Below are 22,001 nucleotides of genomic sequence, written 5' to 3' on the forward strand. Positions count from 1 at the left end.
TTCCATGCTATATTCCAGGCATGCAGCTGAGAGATGATAAATGTCTCTGAGAGTAAAAATACTGCACCTATATTTTTTTGTCTTTAGTGATTTATCTTGTAGGATGACATCCAGAAACAGGAAACCGTGGCTCTGTTCAACTCAATTGCAAAACTCTCACTGACAAAAGTAGCTCGTTCAAAATGCTCTAAGCACACTTTACTGTTTTCTGAGACTGAACAGTGGGTCCTTTTCTACCTAGTGATTCTATGAAACCACCACAGGCAGGCAGAAAATAAATGGGTTGAAGCATTTTAGTCACCCAGGCTCAGAGGATTTTGGCCAATTGCACAGATTCACCAGATTGGAAAAGACCCACTGGATCGTTGAGTCCAACCATTCCCATCAATCACTAACCCATGTCCCTCAGCACCTCGTCCACCCGTGCCTTAAAGCCCTCCAGGGAAGGCGACTCAACCCCCTCCCTGTGCAGCCTCTCCCAGTGCCCAATGACTCTTTCCGTGAAAATTTTTTTCCAGATGTCCAGCCTGAACCTCCCCTGGCGGAGCTTGAGGCCATTCCCTCTCGTCCTGTCCCCTGTCCCCTGGGAGAAGAGCCCAGCTCCCTCCTCTCCACAACCTCCTTTCAGGTAGTTGTAGAGAGCAATGAGGTCTCCCCTCAGCCTCTTCTCCAGGCTAAACACCCCCAGCTCCCTCAGCCGCTCCTCGTAACCCTTGTTCTCCAGCCCTTTCCCCAGCCTCGTGGCTCTTCTCTGCTCTAAGTTCTCTCCGCTGGTTTCGCTGCGTTCAGCCGGCGGGTCCCGGCTCGGCGCTGCTGGGCGGCTCCGTCCCGGCCCCTCTCCGCGGGGGCGGCGGCCGAGCGGGTGTTTGCGAGGAGCCGAGGGGCTGGCGCTGGGGGCGCTCCCGGGGGAGGGGGGCAGGGCCGAGCTCGGGGAGCCCCCGCCGCTCCTGGGCTCGCCGGCTCCGTCCCGCCCGGGGCGAGGCGCTGCGCTTTCCGCGCCGCCCGCTCCTCCGCAGCGCAGCCCCATGTCGGCGCTCCCCGCCGCCGCCGCCGACGTCAAGAGGGCTCTGGAGAACAGCCCCGACGCCAACGTCGAGGATGAGCTGCCCGACGAGCCGCCGCGGGCGCGCCCCAAGGGCTACCTGGTGCTCAGCATCCTCTCCTGCTTCTGTCCCGCCTATCCCGTCAACATCGTCGCCTTCGTCTTCGCCGTGATGGTGAGTAGCGCCCCGCCAACGGAGGGGAAATCGGTCCTAATTAGCGGGGGTTATTAACTCAAACGCGCCGAGCTGGACGTAGGATCTGCGGGGGAGCGGGGAACGGGGAGCAGGGGTCGGATTTGCAAAGGAACCGGTGGTGTTTGTACTTCAGTTAATCATAGAATCACCAAGTTGGAAGAGACCCACCGGATCACCGAGTCCAACCATTCCTATCAACCACTATCAGATGTCATAGAAGCACCTTTTTTGCTGGTAAACGGGTTCTTTAGCCTGATACTTTTTGCTAAAGTAAAACACATGACAATTGTACAGGTTCTTGGCAAAAACCCTTGTAAAATTGAGTATCAAACTCAATAAACTAAAACTCAATTGAAACTAACATGAAACTAATAAACTCAATCAAACTGAAACTGAGTATCCAACTGAAATTGAGTATCCAACTGAAATTCAGCAACAAACTGAAATTGAGTATCAAACTGAAATTGAGGATCCAACTGAAATTGAGTATCAAACTAAAACTCAGCATCAAACTAAAACTGAGTATCAAACTGAAATTGAGTATCCAACTGAAATTCAGCAACAAACTGAAATTGAGTATCAAGCTAAAATTGAGTATCAAACTAAAACTGAGTATCAAACTGAAACTCAGCATCAAACTAAAATTGAGTATCAAACTAACGGACAACCTTATTCCTGGAAGCTGTATTTCATTTGCCTAGTCCTGTTGACTTCAGAAGTATTGTTAGAACAGAATCGTCTTCTCGGGGTTAAAAGTGGCAGAGACAGATGCAGACTCATCTAGCAGGACACACAGTCAGTGTAATCAGTAATTTTGCAATGTATTTTTGTTGTTTAGGGGCTGAAAAGGGTTTAAAATGTGTTGTGTGTTTTCATCCTTTTCTCTGACAGCAATGCTGAAAAAGTGAGTAAAAATGGAGCTGTTTCTTTTTGCTGTTAAGTATATGATTAGCTACCTATATCTGAAACACTCTTTTAGAACTAGTGAGATTGATCAAAGTCACACTTAAATATTGGGATATGTGCTTAAGCTTGAAAAATATTCTAAGGAGCTATTCCAGAACCATCCTCACAACCTTTTTGTCCAGATAAGTATTAGCTGGGGTTTTTTTAATTATTATTTTGTAGTTTTCTTTGTCGTTAATTTAACCATGCAATCTGCTCTTTTCCTTGATTTGAGACAATTTGGTTCTCCTGGTTCCCAGCATCCTTTCTGTCGACGGACACTTCGGGTGTTATATAAAGTAATGAGAGCTGATGAACCGGGGCTCTGAGCATCTGTTCACTGTGACAGAACTTTCACCAAAGCACTGGGGCTGCACAGAAGTTAACTGTCAAGGACAGAATTTGGCCTCTAAAGATTTTTGCACCCCATATGGAGAAATCTCCACCCACACCCTAGCTGAAGTTCACGCAGGCTTTTGGAGTCAGGTTTAAGTAACTGTCACCAGGGGTATGTGGAAACCAGGGTGGGAAGAGCGCTTCTTGAATGCTAAAGAGTCTGGACAGGTCTCAGCTGCCCACTCCCTGAAAGAGGGGAAACAAAAAAACAAACCAATGACCTCCACTGTAGGTGAACAACTTCTATTTCAGCATCATTCTTACCTAAAACCTCTCATTTTCCATGAAAATAACGTGTCCGGCTTTTTACTACAGCCTAATTCCTCTGCACTTTAGAGCTGCAACCTGTAACTGTTCCGTTAACCTCAACTCCAGCTTCTGCATTTTAACCTGTGCTGGTTTTATTTCCACTTCTGCTGAGATGTGCATCTTCTCTGTCTTTCTTAGTTTGTTTCCTAGAGTTGCTAAGAGATACAAGAGTGGGTTATTTTCTTTTCTTACAGGAGATACTGTTATCGTCTGCAGAACTTGCCTGCAATCTTGTGTCACAAGAGATGAAAACACGTAAAAGTGGAGTTCTCTATAAAGTTCCTCTTCCTAGAATGGGCCTGGAAGGAAAAGTCCTGTTGACTTTTAGAGGGACACGGTTCAGCACCCTGTTTGCCTGTGTCATGTCCTCCTTAGGTGCTCTCAATTCAGACAGTGTTTTCACTCTAAAAGTAGAGTCTGGGCTATAACACACCCCCAAATTAAATGACAGATCTAGTCTCTTCTGTCTCTTCTGCTGCCCCATTTACAATTCCAGCACTGGTTCAGTCACTTGTTTCTCACCTTTGGGAGCGCAAATCCTACCATTTCGGATCTTACCTCCTTCACTATATTTTTAGAAGCAACCTCTCCTGAGTTCTCGCTATTGTGATGATAAACTTTCCTTGTTCCTTACCTTCTCTGTGAAATAGATCTATTTCTTCTGACGAAGTACAAGGGTAGCTGTGGAATGGGCGTGTAATGGCATCAGTGTGTTGATACACTGGCATTACAAGAGCTGCCCCCTCAAAACAGTTGCTGGCCATTTGCAGGTGTGAGGGTTGCTTGGCATTTTTAGCAAATGGAGATCTCTTTTTTTCCCCTGAGTCCTGGCTAGGACTCCTGGTTGGAGGATTACTGTTCTCAGCGCTGTCCTGCAGTTCCAGACAGATGCTGTCAGTTTTCTAGTAGCTATATCGTGTTGCTGTGCAATTACTTGGCTCACTCAACCCCAGAGGTGCCTTGCCAACACTTTATCTATTCTTTCTCACATAGGAGAGACCCCAAGCTTCAGGGCAGGAGTGTGGGTGCAGGTACCAAGTCAGGAGGCTCATGTGACAAAAGAGGCTTCTCTGGTGCAAGGCTATGGCCAGACAGTGTGTCACTGAGCCTTTTGGCTCTTTACCTGCTGTGGTGTTTTTCCGCCCTATTGTGAACCCAAAGAGCACTTGGCTGGCAACAAATTGCCAGTTGTATCTGAGAACTGGCTCAGGGGACTGTCTGTATCTGACTTATGGAATTGGAGTTTGAGGGAGACTGCAGGACAACTCTGAAAAATGGATCAGTCAGATATATCTAATGCCAGCACTGAGATCTGATAGTTGAACAAATTTTGTTGGCCTTTCTCAGTACAGCACCTCCATTATTTCAAACATCTGTATGTCAGACTAGTCAACTAAATCCTTAGGGCTTAGATTTGTAACAACTTCAGAATGGTCTCTCCAAAGCCATTTCTCCCTGACTGTTCCTAACTCCCTCTTTATGTTGACACATTTTTGCTTAATCGTTTGCATATTTCAAACAACATATGTGGTCAAGCTGTGACAATCTTGGCTCATCTGCCTCTGATAGTAACAAGTTCTTTGACTGCATTTATTACTCTTGGATTCAGATGCCTTGTCTGTATGTTAGTTTCCCTAAGCAGAGGCTGAATTTCTCATGAATGAGAACTTCTGACTTGAATGTGCAGGAAAGCAGTAGAAGTCATGGGACATCGAAGGATGAAACTTGCTTTCTGAGGGGGTCACTTCTTCTGATTGGGATCCTAAGGAGCCTCGTGTTGGCTTTGGTCAGGTCTGTAACAGCATAGTGATCAGTGTTCCTGTACAGCTGTAATTGTCTTTGGTTAGGAAGTTTATTTGGGAAGATTATTATTAGTATGTAATTTTATAAGCATACCTGGACATCTAACACCATATGGGACAGCCTGTACCTACTCCAGGAGTATTAAACAACAAGGCTCACTAGCTGTTTCTTAGGGACTTATCTTTGCACTCCGACAAGCTTTTCCTCTGCGCCAACACTTTTCAACCTGTCCCCAGAGACGCAGAAATCCACCATCACTGTACAGCCTGCAGAGCAAACTCCCCTTTCATCATCTCCTGCTTATCACCTGCTTGTCTCTTTTGCCAAAAAGCAAAGACCAAGCCTGGCTCTGAATTGCTTCCCAAGTCTCCCCTCTTCTTTCTTTCTCCTTTCAAGTTGTTCTCACGGTGAGGAGTCACACAGAGCCAGTATGTCTCATTCCTTTGGTCTGAACTAGAGCGTGTCTCATTTCCAGGCACAGCCAGAGGTTTGTTACAGCCTAACTTGGGGAAAGCATAGAAAATGTTGATCAGAGAACCTCAGTCTGGTCTGCTCAGATTGTAAGAGATGTAGGGGAGGATTTCTGAAGTCATTCAGTATTCTTTCTGCTTTTGCCCTAGGCGGTGCTCTGGGAATGTGTAACAGAAAATGCACAGTAAAAGGGATTTAAATGGTTTGTACCTTATTCAGTAAATTTCTGTTCACATGAAGTTAAGTTGCTTCATTGTTGAACTGTGAATGTCTTTTATAAATAGATGTGTGTGAAACCTGGTGAAGTCACTGATATTGCTCAAGTAAATAAGCAGCTGCAGAACTGTGGCTTTAATTTAGTTTATGACTTCATAGTGAGCGAGGCAGCAGAAACCTGAGAAATCATGTGGTATTAGGCTGAAAATGGCTGAAATTTGTTTTAAAAGTTGGACATACCAAATATCACCCACAGTTGCTGTACTCTGTATGTATTCCCCAGCTCTTAGAAATACAGATGTAACATTTAAGCCTTTAACAGTTAGTGTTGTCTATGTCTAACATGGAAAACTAGAAGCTTGATCCAAGGGCCCTTTGAAGCAAATGAAGTACAGAGCTTTGCCTCAGACCCCAGTCCTTCCCCTAATCATCTTTTTTTTTCTTGAATGTCATCTAAGTTACACTATTAAATTTAGACCTCTTAATAAACTTTTGCCTCCTTCCCGTCTCTCCCAAATCTTCCTCTTTATCATTAATGCTGGTTTCCTCCTCTTCATCATGGATTTGTATTAAAATGACATTATTTATTAAAGTGTACAGGGTGAATTATTAATGCGGTACCTGCAGAAATCACATGGCCATTCTCCAGACTTCCTAAATACGTTAGTAACATTGCACAGACCTGCAAGCTGGTACTGCCTTGTCTTGCTTACAGCTCTGTCTCAGTCTGGAGACCACAAGTATAGGGAACTGGGTTTAGGCTGTTGGCAGGACCACCCTCTAGATGAGAGGGGAGAAAGATGTACAAGACTGTGGTGTCAGTGATGTTTCTCTGTGTTTCTCCCTGTAGGCACAGTCAGGTGCATAGGTGCTGAGAGAGGCAGGAGGAGAGGTCAGCCTGCTCAGGACCAAGCCAAGCCATGTTTCTCCTGATACTCCATTGATCTTCCCAAATATATTTTGACACAACCTTCTCCTGTACACAGGACTGCTGAAAACAGTGGAGTGACTTAGGTGAGAGCCACCCTTTGTAACAGGAGGCTGCTGCAGTGGTGGAGAAGCGGAGGTGACTGTGCCTCAGCACAGCTGCTGATTTTCTGCCTGAATGATCAGGACTGACTGGCCTGATACCCTAAGGGAACAAGGCTTGGGCAGTCATCCTGTTTGACTATACGCTTGTGTCCACCTCTGATTTCCATTTCTTCCCTCTTTCCCCACTATATCCTTTAAGTCCATTAGCCAATCTCAATGAAATTCAACAGCAGAGCAGAGGTATTAGTAGTGTTCTTTAGGGAAATAAAGTAGAGAAATATTGAGGCACGTAGGATTCCAGGAAGAGAAGAAATATATCGGGGCTCACTTTAAGGACAAGAGTGCATCAGCAGCTCAGACACCAGAGAATAATTACCTGCACTTATCCTTGAGATGCAATTCTAGGAATATAGGCTTCGTTGCTTTGGGACTGTCTTGGCACGAGTGGTCTTACTGCAGTGCTAACACCAAGGATGCGTCTAGTCCATTAACTTCTGTGTGCTCACTAATCGACAGAACACACACGGATAATGTTCCTAATTGGTTTTGCTGCTTGGGGAAAAAGACTCCACAGCAATGCCTGGTATCCCCTGAAGTTCATTCCTTTCCTGCTTTCCACAGTCTCAGATTTTCACTCTGTTGAATTAGCTGTAGTTCTGTCTTTGCTACAAAAAGTGATTCATACCTAAAGCACTTGTGTAATAGCACTCGATGATGCCTCGTGCAGTCATTTTCTAAAGACAACGTAAATTATTTAGTCCACCAAATAGTTCATTTGATCAGGGTCTCCATAGTTCTCCCCCCACACCTCCTATTTCTGGGATTGTTCCTGGAATACTTACAAGGTACTGAAGAACACGTGATGACTAACCTGATTCCCCAAGGAAGGATGATGAGATAGTTCAATGGTACAATCTGATAAAGAAGTCTTGACTCAATGTCATGATTTAGGAACTCAAACTCTCCTGATCGTACAAAAAAATTCTTAGCAATAATAATCTTTGTTAATATGCTTTGACGGCATCTTATTCTTGGGGAAAAGTTACTACAAACTGTGTTAGACTTGTGCTGGAGTACTTCAGTGTCCTTTGCTGAATCTTTTATTTTAAAAAATACCATCTGGTTAATGCAAAAATTAATTCAGAAAATCCTGCAGTGTCTCACAGAAGAGTAGAAGATCGGAGTTGTCCTATCACACTTTGTAATCTCTGCGTGTAGTGAATATAAAGCATCTGCTAAATTGTGAGTAGGTGAACTCTGTTGAGATAATACACACTTTCTATAAAAATGCATCCTAAATAGGCTGCTCCTTTTTATGCCGATGGTCCTATAAAGTGTAAGAGTTCACTGCTAGCGAAGCAGCCAACGAACAGTTCACACATATTACAAACAAGTTTCCAGAGATAAAAGCCACTGATTTATGCCAGTGAGGGGATAGACTTAGTTTGACAGCTCTTATGCTGGTGCCTACAAGAAAACTTGTCATATGAATATAGCCTCACCACTGAAAGTAAAAGAGCTGTACTTGCAATGGAACGTACTGAAGATGAGTGGACCAAGAAGCTGGGCTCCCTGCTTACCTGGGACTGTTGGCAGTGGATGTTTGTTTTCACAGAGCAAATCACCATTTTCTGAAGTCCTTTCTACGATACCAACGTGCACAGGACTGAATGTTGGTTCAAAGCAGTCGTATTGCTTTGTGTCCAGATTTCTGTTTAAAAAAAATCTCACAGGCTTTCTATTTCTCTTCTACAGGCTGTAAACAGTTATAATCAAGGAGACATAGAAGGGTCAAAAAGACTGGGACGCAATGCACTCTGGGTTGCTATCGCCTCAATTATCATCGGCCTTGTCATGATTGGAATCATTTGCGCAGTTCATTTCACAACGGTAAGAAAAATGCTGCTGGTTCCAACGCAAGCAGGTCTCTGTGCATTGGCTTCAGAATAAGAAACTAAAGACTGTCAAAACTGCCTACTAATGCTAAAATTGAGGAATGTTTGTGTTTTCCAAAAGAGCTATTTTTACTTTTTCTTAATGTGCAACTTAGAAAATTCTCTTGTCTGTGGTTAAATGTGTCTTGGCAACAGTGGATTTTCTAGAAACTCTTGCAGCTGCCATAGGTTTTTCCAGTTATTCCAGTTGCTTTTTGTTTTTTTCTGCCCCTCAGTGTCACTGTCTGCAAGACTAAGTGCATGGAGATCCTTAGATTTCAGGTAATAGAGTCCCCAGGTGCTAATTTTCAGTCTCATAATCTTTCCAACATGTCTTTTAACTTTGCAAGGGGAAGATTACGGTCAATTGCTATTCTACTGTTTGATGTTAAGGTGATTATAACTATATCACAAGTGACCACAATGTAATTTTGACTTGGCTTGCTGTGAGAGAAGGTGATTAACTGTCAGTGCTGTGTAACTGACCTCCCTTTGTACTACTGGAACAATAGTGAACAACCTCAACAAATGAATCTCTGCGTACACGGTGGTTACTGAGGTGGATTAAAGCTTATTTGGAAAAGAGGACAAAAGTAGTTAAGGTATCAAGATCCTTCCTAAAGGCTGTGTGGCAGTATGTTTCCTCCATGCTAATGTGCGCTTCCCATTAAAATAACCAATTTAAATCAATTCATTATCGGCTGCTTTGGTAGGAGATCCTTTCAGTGCACAGCACAAACATGCATGAGCTACAGAGATCACCTCATCCACCACTGAAATGCAAACATCTCTGGGCATTGGAATGGAGTAACTGGTTAAACACATTAAACATTTACAGACAAAAACTTGGAATTATGACATATTGAACTGCAGGGGAATTAATGGAGATGGGGTCCATTTCTGTACGATACTAGTGGATGGTGTGGCAGAAGGGTACTGCATAGTCATTGATTCCCCATGTGTTTTGCAAGCGTGAGTCTCTCTGGCTCAGCTTGTGTTTAGTTTCTTCAGCCCTCACCAGTTTAAAACCAAGTCACTTCAGACTAAGCATGCCAAGTTTTATAATTGACAGCAGCAGTAAATTCCTCTGTTTGCTTCTACTACCTTACTCATCATCCCTCAGACAAGGATAGCAGCTCAATATTTTTTTTAAAGCAGGAGGAGGGCAAGACAGCATGAGGAGAGGCAAGCAACACTGACCTGAAGCATTCACATTAACCAGGGCACACTGCCTACATTCAGTTGTAGTCAACACTTCACTTGCACTATGGTAGAACCCTGTATGCTGAATGTGTGTATGCTGCTTTGTACCCACTGATATTAGAGGCAAATAGCACCTTACATCTAGCTGGTATTTGTAAACACCTCTCTCTCTCTTACCCTCAAGGGAGTAAACAGCAGTAAATCAGTATAATACAGCTTGATGTTTTCTTCTTAAGTTTTGTCTTTTGAGTATTTTTAAAATTGGATTTGGGTCTGGAGGTTTTTTTAAGAGAAAAATCTCTTCCATGGAAGCATTGCCAGGTGCCTGGGAGCCCCCAGCACGCTGCTGGGATATTAATTTCTGTATTCACTGAATAGTTTCCATAGAAGTCTTTTAGCCAAATGGTATGCTGAGTTTTGTGAGAACTCAGGGTTTAGTGGGTTCACCTTGCTCTCTGGCTTTCCAATCTCTTTACTACTCACCTTCTCCCTGTCATCTGTCACCCTCCAAAGAGCCCTTGTTTTTAAGAAAATGTTTCATGGGAGCAACAATCCTTATTCTTCTAATGTGAAAACAAGTGCATGGGAGTACCCAACTGGCCTTTCCACCCTCCATGCTTACCTGAGTCCCCTTTGTTGCCTTACTCTTGGACATCTATATTTTATACTAAATTGTCTTTGAGCTTGACGTGCCACTCGTATGGATGGCATTGCATGTTCCGTGCTGTTATCTCATATCCATTTGTACTTTGGTTGTGATTATTTGCTAACAGCCACTTTGCTGTCTGCTAATGTGAAATGAGCAGACTCCTTCAGCATCCACTGGAAAGTAATTTCCTCTCTGTGAATGGTATTTCTAGAAGATAAGTTCAATGAGGTCAGTGCCTAACTGCTGAATTTCAGTAGCCTCTGAATTTCAAAACCTACATGCTCTGTTAAAAATTCCAGCCAAAGTTACCCAGTTGTTCCCACATCTCCTTTTCTGGCTATTCAGTGCCCAAAGCTACCATGTGATCCACCTTGCTTAGGAAAGGGATAAATCCTGTGCTTCAAGCAGAGCTGAGAAGGGCTCTCATAGTACTCCACATGCCTCAGCCAGGAGATAAACATCTAGTCAGAGGTGTTGATAGTAGAAGTAGTAGAAGCTGCAGAGAGAGAAAGTGCAGGAAATTCCTGCTTTGAGCAAACAGGGACACTAATACCCTCAATAATAACCCCAGTTATACTTCCAGTATTACTGATAGACTTGGGAAGAAGAAGACGCTTTCACTTTCCAGACAAGGGGGAATGAGAGCCCTGAGCTTCCTTCCATGCCTTCTTTGGTACATTCTCTTGCAGAACAATAGTAGCACAAGAGTAGCAGCCAGCAATGCCTACGTATTTATGGAAGAAGCAGCCTTGACTTTTCATTTTGAAGATTTACTCAGTGATGAGCCAACTCAGGGCTTCTACTGCTGCCTTGGAGAGACTCATTTGTCTTTAACACTGGCATGTTATCTTTAGCAAACATACATTAATATATATATAAGTATGTAACACTATATATAGCCTGGAATGGGGCCCACCAACACTTGGGAACCATCTACCTTCTGTAGTCATGACACTGAATGTAGATAAGAGGAAGCCTTTCATCACCAGAGTTAACAGCTCAGCAATAAAACTTCTCTGTCTTGATCCATGTGAACTGGTGTTTTCCTCATTGTGCTGGGGAATCACTGAGTGTTAAGCTGCAGTATTTGCTGAATCAGGGCTGTCCCCCATTCCACTCTAGGCCACATTCATTCTTGCTCCATTCAGTGACTTTTACCCTCTCCTGCCAGCTCCTCCTACCTTGCCAGTGCTGAATGCTGAATTACACTTCCATTGCTTGCTCAGATGTAACTGAAACCACTATTTGTGTCACCACTGAGTCTAGCCCTGCGTATATGCCTGTTGGCAGGTTGTCCATCAAAAACTGCAGTGAGAAAAGGGACATATCTGTCTTCCATAATAAGACATCCCTACAAAGTGAAACAGTGCAGAGCTGTGTACTGTAGCCTTCGTGTGGCCTTGATCTGCTGCACTGTGCCAGGTTAGAGAGTAAATAGCGAGATAGCTAATAACAGGCAGTGCTCAGCTGTGAGCCACATCCTGAATCCTGCCCCTAGTTCTGATGTCCTTGTCTTAAGGAAGATGTACACACATGCACGCAAAAAAAAAAAAACACCAAACAACAAAAAAAATCAAACATAGAAGGGCTGCAAGGTGTGAAAAAACCTTTATATGTGGAGAGCCAAAATAGACACGATCTGTTTGGTTTGGGAAAGAAAGACTTAGGAACTGGTAGTTTAAGGCAGCAAAATAAACAGTGATTATTTGTTTTCTCTTATGAATCAGATGAAGGGATACCAGAGGAAACCAGATTTAAACAAGGAGGAGGTACTTTTCCATGTGACATACAATGCAGCTGTGGGACTTACTCTTTCTGGTTGCTGTGAATACAAAAAATACAAATTATTTGAAACAGCAGCTAGTGAAGCTATATAAAAAAAAAAAGCTTAAGTGCAAAGATGCAGTTATGATGAATTCATGAAGCCTGTTAGTAGCCTTTCCTTCAAACACGACATTTGGTGGCTTTGGATTTAATTTGAGTCCCACTGGCAGGATTTAGGGAAACACAGTCCTGGGCTGGAACCTCCTTAGTTAAGAGAAGGAGAACCCCGGGTATCACAAACCCTATTCTTAACTGGGTTAACATGATATATTCTAACATGACAATCATGCATTCTTATTCCACTTCTGGGCTTGCTGCGTAGCCTGTTTGTAGTTTGAAACAACACGCAGTTTCTCACAGCACGTACTTTTGGACTATCTCTAGCGTCTGAGTGATGCTTAGCAATGCTGCTCAGGGTAGAATAAAGCTCACATGAGTTTTGCTGCCTGAGCCACAAAGCATATCATGTAAAGCCCCCGTCTTTTGTGCACCTCTAGTGCTTCTTTATAGTCTAGGCAAGTAGGAGTGAGCCATGTAGAAATGTGGAGAGCTAGTAAGAGGTGTTAGAGTGAAGTGAAGATACAAGCTTTTCTGTAGATCTCTGTCTGAGATAGCAACGGTTTTGGTGTGAGGAAGGTTAGCCAAAGTACTAAAGAAAAGGAATCTAAGAAACTCCTGCCAATGGACTGGTATCCAGGTCTTTTTTCATTAACATTGCAAGTTCATTATCTTTGTTTATCTTGAACACTGAAGGCAGGGTAGAATTATCTTCTGGTAATAACTTACATGGAAAGGGTAGTCATGTTCAGTGACTTTGGAATTTCATGCAAACCGTTACAGTATTTCCATGCTTTCCTAGAGGAGTGTGAACTTCTGACCCCTTCTTTCATCTCACTGGATCTAGAACTTCACTACAGGGAAGTCACAGAAATACCACCTGTCAGCATGGCCTCAAAGGAAGGCAGAGAGACAGCCGGGCTGTGCAGAAAGTACCAGCTTATCCTGCTGCATCATCAGTAGGGTCTTAAGTCAAGCACACGTGCAGTCATGCAACATTAGTAATTACTGGTAGAAGGGAAAGGAATAAGCATTTAGACTGCGCACCGGGGGCAGATGTAAACATCCATTTTTCTTACTAAACATATAAATAATTCCTCAGAGGGAAAAGGCATGCAAGATTATTTTTTATATCTCTGACTTCCCCTTCCTGAGGCTTTTAAAAGCCTTTGCAGCCATTTCACTGAGTGACTGTCTGTCTTTCAGAGACAGAATAAACTGAGGGCCAGTCTTTACATTGGCAATCTTGTAAAAGACTACCTGCCTTTTGCTGCAGGAATTGACCTGTCAGCTGAAGTTGAGGCATTCCTGCTGTCTTTTACCCACATTAATTCTTGGTGTCCACCAGCCAGTAATCTCATACTGCTGCTTTTCTATCGGTAAGGGCACCAACTGATCATCTCCTTAACACTCTACCTCTTTTTACCGGACTTGTAAAAATGTAAGAGCTTAAAGTCCTCTGCCTGTGTATCAAATGCACTTAATCAGCTCAGAAGCTGAGTAGTGGGCACACATGTAGATGCACAGAGGCAATGTGATTACATCAGCCTAATTTCCTTAGCAAACCACAATAAAAATTCTGGTCCATTGTTTCATCTGTGCATGGAGAAAATGTCCTGACAACAGATTGTGCCTATTGGAGTCCTGAGTAGCATCCAATAAACAGTCAACAAAGGAATTAATGCTGTCTGCAGATATAGTTACCGTTTAGTGCCTCCTGTCCGAGATCCTTCCTTAAGGAGCTGCTATAATGTAGCTGCTCGATGGAGAAGATACCTCAGAACTCCAGCAGAGAGCCCAGCATCCAGGAACAAGCCAGTGAGATCAGTACTTCCACGGGTAATATCTGAGACCTACCTCCAACACAAGAATTTGAGGGAACTTCTGAGATCTTTCCTCTCCTAACACAGATGCACAGGAGACATTACCCAGTCCTTTTAAAACATCTCTCATGTATTGCCGTTGTATTTACGAAGTTGTCTACTGCTGAAAGTATTGTTCTTGCCTGACTGTTTTATGTACTACTGAAAGGAAGCAGAGATGCTGTTGACCTCATGAAACTTTGTCAAATGAGAGCCAATTTCCTGGCAATGAAAGATTTTAACTTGCATTGATTCAGGTAACCCAGTTTAAAAATTCAGTTCGGATTGACGGATGACCAGTGCCATTAGAAACTTAGCTCTTTGATTCAGAACTATATTGAACCACTAATCTAGAGGGATATTTGTTAACAGAACAACTGCCACTAATATGGCATAATGTATCCATTAGATCTGTGGAATTAATAATTTAAATTCACAAGGCAAACTCTTTGTCTTTTCCTCCCTTAAAAATGCATATTTCTATGTCCTTGCAGAAAGCTATGTGAACACCAGGACTGCACTTGGAGGATATCGTCATGTAAATCTCAGGAGGGGTAAAAGAAGAGGAGGAGGAAACCCTTCATTCCAGACTGTTAGATTTGACACTACTGTTCTGCCGAGGCATGTTACTGGTGGATGAACTGATAGTCCAGTTAGTTACTCAGCATGGCGTGACCAGGTTTTCAAACTTATTTATTTGTAAGGAATCTCAGTATAAAGCAGCATTTTCTCTTTTACTTTAATGTATAATGAGATCCTGCTTAACAACTCCCTTTTCTTTCTCATTTACATGGAATGTATGCTGGATCCATGATGTTCCCTGACTGACCCTAGCCAAACAAAGCCAACCTTTCTAGACTGTTTATAGTGCACAATGTAAGATCTGATGCGCAGCCCGCTGAAGCTAGCAGAACTGTTGCCTCCAGTGAGTTTTGGATCAGGCCATTAAGGATTTTTTTTATTCCTTTAAAGTAGTTTCAACACATCATAACCATGGGTTTGTGATTTTATCCTGCTATGTGATTTTTATAATGTCGTGGGCGCACTCTGACTCAGCGGCTGCTTTCTTCTGTCATCTTTAGCTTTTACGTCTTTACCTTGGAATTTTAGCCACCTGGGACCGATTTAAATCACTTGATTATTAAGAGACACTCTTCTTCCATAGCATCCATATTTTTCTTAATGATTTTTTTGTTTTGTTGTCTTTCATCGTTGAACTCCCATGACTTAGCTTCAGTCCTGCATTAAAATTGCACTGATTATATTTTCCTTTTTAAACTTCATGTATGTAAAAAGTTCCTATTTTTTTATCTGACAAAAGATCATCTTTTTAAATAGATGTTCTTCTTCATCCTTTTGTTATTGTTCCTCTAGTAAGTCACATAGTTTCACTGTGTTCTGCTTTGTTCATATGTCTTTTTATTTAGTTCATCCTTTCATCTTGCTATGAATAGTCTATATATCAATGCAGTTAGAGATGGACAGATTTTTGTACCCTTACATAGCTACACGGACTCTCACTGATCCTAAGCTATTACTCAATGAATAGCCTTAGATTACAGAATTGAAGGCCTCTAAATTACTGCAGTTTCTTGATACCTTATGAAAATTTAGCATGAAGCGGCTGGTTTTTTATTGGCTGAAAACTGTTTGAAAGAATATATTTGTTTTTATCACACAAATATTCCTTGTTAAAAGGAGTAAACTCTGGTGAGCATTAAGACAGACAGCTACATCATCAGCTGTTACTGCTCCATTTGCTTTAATTATTACTACATCTTCAAGCAAGGTATGCCAACTTACACTTAGTCTCCTGGAACTAATGTAAGTCTGGACCGACTACCCAAAATGCATGGGAGTTTTGCAGGTGCAAGCAAGAAAAGAATCGTGCTTGGCAGGAGTACAGCTGCCTGTTAAAAAAAAGGTCATCTCCCTGAAATCTTTCCCTGTTAAAGCATATGCCTGGAAGTAGCATGTATTTTCTGTGCCTTGATATTATACTTTTTATGTGCTTTTTCACTTTTTTTTTCTGCCAAATTCTGTTTTTCATTGAAGTCAGTGAAGTGCATATTGCCTATTGTTAATTACTCCAGAATGGAACTTCATGAACACTGGTGAAATTAGTTGATTTCTTCAGCATTTACACTGATTGTCCACATGGGAATCTTACCACTGATTTTGATGATCCCAAGAATTGGCTGTTCTGTGAACTCCTCTTTGGTTTTTGAATACTATTTCAATGGTCTGATATGTCTTGTGGGACTTTTAGTAGCTTGCGTTATTATCAGATATGATAGAACTGTCATTGAGAAGTGGAATAAAATTACTTTTAATTCATGTCCTTTCTGGTACGTGGAAAGTGTCTTTCCTAAGTTTTGTTGCCTTTTCTATTTTAAAGAGTAATATCCTTTTTTTCTAACCCCTCAGACAGTTTGAGAATAAAGTGGATCAAAGCAACGGCAGGATTTCTGGCCTACACGATACTATACAACCAGTCTGTGGTGTGGCTAATACATTCAGAAGTTGCTAGAGAACAGTTCATGCTCAAAATGTCAGCAAGGTAGGCTCTTTGTTTTCAAAATAGCATTCAGAAAGAGGGTTGAGGCCTTTCAAGAGTGGTCCCTTGGTGGTCTCTTCGGAGCTTTCCTACAGCGAAGGGAAAGTAATCAAATGAGGTCACCAAAGAAGGTCTCTCAGCAGGAATCAGAGGTCAGATTTCCACCACCTTGAATTTCTGGCATCAAAGTAAACACCATTGCATTGCTATAAAAACAGTTTTCTATGTCACTGTACTAAAAAAAGCAAAGTATGTGCAAAAAGTTTCATCATTCTGCAAACTATTAAACTCCAGTACTGTATACTAAACCACAGCTCGTGGTGTGAGAGGGGAGAAAGATTCCCACAGTTATTTAGGTGCTAGAAGGTAGGGATAGTCAACTTGAAGTATTTTTCTGAAGTTCCTAGCAGGGATTTAGATCAATAGGAGCTAGACACCCGACTTGTTCAGATGCTTTTGGAAACCATACTGGAAATATAGCTTGCATCTTGATGCTCATAAATATCTTTGAAGTCTCACTCTTAATATAATTGAGAATTGAGCCATTGTATCTTCAGTGCTTCTGAAGATAAATGTTGCTCGCAGTGCTATTGATTGGTATAAAAATAAGGGCTTTATATTAAACCTCTTAATGTGGCAGAGAGGGGAAAATGCAGCAATTCCTCTAGTGTCCTTTAGTGCTTCAGTGTCATAGGTAATCTTACTTTTGCAGTACTGGTATTGGTTCTCCTCATTTATTTGTGTTTACATAAATTTTCAACCGTGTTTAAGAAATGTGATTGAACACAGCTTGTGCTGGAAATCAAAGTGGTCCTCATACAAGCAAATTATTCTGTTGTAGGTGTGACAGACCCACACAAAGTCAGGTATCAAACACAGGGGAGTTAAATGATGTTTTACTGCCCAAATCAGCAAGACCTCTGGTGGCAGCAGTGGGTTTGGAAGGCAGAATGGGTCGTCTGACTGAGGAATTAGTGCCGTTTGGGTACCCTTGAGAGGCATATATAAAAATTTCATTATGTCTAGATAATCTCCAGGCTCTGGAAATTACCAGTTCTTCATTGTCATGCATCTAGATTTGGATTCGGTCCTCTACTGTTCTGCACTGCACCTACCATCTCTTGGTGGGGGAAAAAAAAAAAAAAAAGAGCTGAATGATGTTATTTCATGAGATGGGGCTGGGGAGAAGCAGTAAAATGTATTTCACTGCAACATCTATGTTCTAGGCAGGTGAACAGCGTCTTCCCTCCACAAAGCTGCTCCAGGCTTCCAATTTTTGATGCAATCTGCTGCATTCTGAAGGCACAAACTAATGCCTGAAGCCTAACTCTCTTTTCTTTCCTGAGGGTATTACAGGCAGAGACAGATGGAAACTTGAAATTGCTAGTCTCAGCTCCTGGATCATGTTAGCATCTTTCGCTTCTTACAGGGCAGCTGCATTCTGCAAAACAGCAGTGTGCATGTATCTTGATATGTAACCTTAGAAGAGGGCTTCTAAATATATGAGGAGTTTCTTTGCTGCCATATGAAGGGGGTCAGCCAGATGCTTGAACAGCATGCGGTGTGTGCTTTCAACAGATTGCACAGCAAAAAAAACACCAATATGAAATTAAATTCCGAGGGTGCCTCTCTACAAGAACACCCAGGATTTTGTAGCTTTTGACTTGAAGATCACTGTGGTTTGAGGCTCTGGAAGCTGTTGCTTTTTTACCTGTATCTTTGGATATGTGCTCACAACGTGAACTGTCTCCTGCCTCTCAGCCTGGAGATAGATCTCATTGCTGCTGCAGTGTCCATCACTCTCAGCCCAGGCGCCTCTGCTGTAACAATATGCAAGCAACTCTCTAGGCTCATTTCCTTACTTGGAACCTAACTTCGTCCACCAGTTATTTAATATGGATTTTGTTACTAATTTGCATCAGCAGGGGAAAGACAAGGCCATCTTCCCAGTTAGTTTTAACTTTGTGCACTTGGTGTGTGCGCACACACATGCAAGAGGGTGAATTTGAAGGATTAGATTCCCCAAGGCAAGTAACATTTAAATACAAAGAAAGCCACTGGATTGATTTGGCGCCAAGCTGGAATGTGGAACCTAATCTGACTTTGGAGGAGATACCCCCAGGCACAGACAAGTCAGAAGTCCTGTACACTGTAGTCTGCATGGCTGCTGCCTAACCAGCAGCTCTTCTGAGACGGAGCCCTCGGTCCTTTGTGGGCAGCACCTTCAGGCAGAAACACTAATTGAATATTGGTTTCCTCCTACTATCCTCCCATCCCCAGCCTCATTTTTAATTAGCAGGTCTCAGAAGTCATGCAGTGTTTTGTTGGAGTGGAAGAGTTGAGAAGGGATGCAACATGTATGAGTGATTTTTTTTGTGCGCTCACAATTTTCTGTTTCCCAAGCACAACAGCTTGTTCTGCATGCGCAGCGATGGCATGTGTGCCTGAAATGTGAGTGAGCCTTTAAGGAGGCTGCCCGACTTCCTCTGCATCACTCCTGGCAGCCTGGCAAAATGGGCTAAATTCAGAAATGACCTAAAAGGCGGAGGGCGTTTGGAAACAGATCACTCAGCCAATGTAAAGATGGAGGAACAAACTTAGGAGCCCAAGGCAGAGAAGGAGGTTATAGTAACATATATTATGGGAATGTTTCTGTAGTTAAATTTATCCTGTTGTGAACTCTAGAATAATTTCTGCTGCTGCCACCATCTAACTCACTCTCTACGGTACAGAAGGTACAAGAAGTACTTGCTCATGTGTCCTTTATAACATGATTTATGGCACATCTGAATTTGATCTACCAGGTCATGACTGAGGACAGCTCTTCTGTTTTTGTCATATCTAGCTGTAGGGCTGAGTTAGCTTCCACTTCTCTTTCAGTGACTTCTTTTTGGTTAAATAAGGTTGCATCGTGTCAAGGAAACAGAACATCGCCAGATACCATTGGATTCACCAGGACTTTAAACTACACAGGCTGAGACTTTAGGAAACTTATTCCTTTTTCAACACACACATGCTCTGGGGTAAGAGAAGGGGGAACTCCACTGAAATTAAGGGCTGCAGACAAGAGAGGTTATGTGGTAATGGAGAGCCATGGCAGCCTCATGTACACATATCTCAACCAATGTTCAATGGGATTTTAACTGCCTTTTGATTTGAAACAACTCCAGGAGATAATCCAAACAGTGAAAATAAGATTCTGGCCGAGAGCAGAAGTGGTTGGTGAGTGCCGTCCCTTCTTCGGGGCTAGCAAAGGAGTTTAGCTTTTGAGTTTTTGTGCACTAAAAGGTTTTTGAGGCCATTCTTCACCCCATTTAATGAAAGACATACATTCCCCTAACACAGTTCTCTCCTGACCTCAGATCTATTATGTTTGGTCCTTGCTTTCTTTAAAAATGAGTCAGCTGATGAAGATGGTAAGTGATATCTCCAGGGGGCTAGAATGACTCAGTAGTAAAGGTCTCGCTTCTCTTGACCTCTCAGCCTGTAAAGCAATGAAAGTGCTCAGTCATGATTGCTAGAACTTTGACAGAGTCTGCTGAGTCTCACGATCTGATAAGCCAAGAACCAAAATGAATTAACATTAGTTTCTCAATAAGATGCTCTCTGTGAGTTTTAGTAGTCAGGTCAGTCCTAGTTCATGTTTATTAAGGAAGGTAGATATGAGTAAAGGAAAAAGGAGCTGACATTTGCTTGTGCCTAATGACACAGTAAATAACCCAGAGCCCACGTGGCTCTTCCTGTTCTGCAGGTGTTTCACAAGCACCTCCTTTCACAGCTCACATTGCCCTATGAGGTGGTGCAGCACAATCATGACACCCAAAAAAAGCATTTACTCAATTACTCTTATTTTGTTCTATGGGTTGTGGACAGCGTGAAAGCGGACTATGCTTTTTTTTCAAGGAAATTGCTTAGTCAAAATTTTTCTGTGACATTTTCATAGAATCATAGAATCATCAGGTTAGAAAAGACCCACCGGATCATCGAGTCACTGGATCATCGGTGACTTTGCAAAAAGTCACAGACGCTGTTAGAAGGAGGAACTCCAAAGTTCCAGAAAATCAGTGGGTGGATGAGCTCTGCCAGGGCCTTGTGGCATGTCTTCAGCTAATCTCTCACTTCCCACACCTCCTGCATTAACAGCTGTAAGGGAACTGGGCTCTCACTCAAGCTGATAGAAGAAAACAATTGTCCAGTTTATGGGAGGACGACGTGTATGGAGTGTGTCCAGAGAAGAGCGACGAAGATGGTGAGGGGCCTAGAGAACAAGTCTTAAGAGGAGTGGCTGAGGGAGCTGGGGTTGCTTAGCCTGGAGAAGAGGAGGCTGAGGGGAGACCTCATTGCTCTCTACAACTACCTGAGAGAGATAGTTGTGGAGAGGAGGGAGCTGGGCTCTTCTCCCAAGTGACAGGGGACAGGATGAGAGGGAATGGCCTCAAGCTCCACCAGGGGAGGTTCAGGCTTGACATCAGGAAAAAATGTTTCACAGAAAGGGTCATTGGGCACTGGAACAGGCTGCCCAGGGAGGTGTTTAAGGGACAGGTGGACGAGGTACTGATGGACATGGTTTAGTGATTGATGGGAATGGTTGGACTCGATGATCCAGTGGGTCCTTTCCAACCTAGTGATTCTCTATGAAAACAAGCAGCTTTCAAGACAAAGAATTTAGGGAGCGCTAAGCTGTGCGAAATACCGAAATAACAACAGCTGCATTTGATAGCAGGGGAACTGTTCTGGGCTGGGGAGGAGCTGCCCACACGCATTCCCCTCAGATTGTGTCTGGCAGGCCACCCCATGCCAAAGCGGCCTGTGCCCGAACGCCAAACCAGGAGCAGCTGTTCCTCAGAACATACTGTGGGAGCCAGCCGGCTGCTTGCTGATCTGTCTATCCCAGCAGAATTCTTCCCTAACTTAAGAGGATAACAGCATAACAACACGCCACGGGGATAGACCTGGATTGGGAAGGAATCCTCCCGCCTGCCTGGGGGTGGCTTTGGTTAAAGAAAACCCAACAATCCCCTTGTGAAGAGCAGCGCCCTCCCGCAAAGCAGAAGGACAGCGGCAGCTGAGGAGCCAAGGGGAAAATGAGATCGGAGACACCTGTAAGAGAAACACAGCGGCGGCTTTTGATTTGGGAAACATTAAGGACTTCAACCTCCTGGGGGCGCCCGCGGGCCCGGAACGGCTGCGGCCCGGAACCTGAGCGCCGGGAGCGGGGCCCCGCGCCGCGGCGGCCGGAAGCGGAAGTGGCGCCAGAGGGAGCGGCGCGAGGAGGTGAGGGCCGGGGCGGGAGGGTCCCGGCGGCTCCGAGGAGGCGGGTGGGGGGCCCGGGCTGGGACGGGGCCGGGGGATCGCGCCTCCGCGGGGCTCGGGCTCTACGGGACGCGGGGCATGGGGCCTTCGCGCGGCGGCGGCGGCGATCGCTGCCCTCGGGCCTCCTCGGGAGCCCAGCCCCTGCAGAGTTTGAGCGTGGAACCGGTGGCTTCCTGCGTAAATAAGGGTGCA

At 43.6% G+C, this 22,001-nt stretch overlaps 1 protein-coding gene across 1 annotated transcript; it reads left to right on the plus strand.

Moving 5' to 3' along the window:
- Positions 1 to 955: 955 nt before the first annotated feature.
- TMEM233 (transmembrane protein 233) lies at positions 956 to 16,276 on the plus strand. Its single transcript, XM_069871299.1, has 3 exons — positions 956 to 1,217; positions 8,166 to 8,300; positions 14,434 to 16,276. The coding sequence occupies exons 1-3, from the start codon at positions 1,026 to 1,028 to the stop codon at positions 14,443 to 14,445; spliced, it is 339 nt and encodes a 112-aa protein (XP_069727400.1). The 5' UTR covers positions 956 to 1,025; the 3' UTR covers positions 14,446 to 16,276.
- The last annotated feature ends 5,725 nt before the right edge of the window (positions 16,277 to 22,001 follow it).

Source organism: Phaenicophaeus curvirostris, chromosome 17 (genome assembly GCF_032191515.1).
Source record: "Phaenicophaeus curvirostris isolate KB17595 chromosome 17, BPBGC_Pcur_1.0, whole genome shotgun sequence".
NCBI classification, from domain to species: domain Eukaryota; kingdom Metazoa; phylum Chordata; class Aves; order Cuculiformes; family Cuculidae; genus Phaenicophaeus; species Phaenicophaeus curvirostris.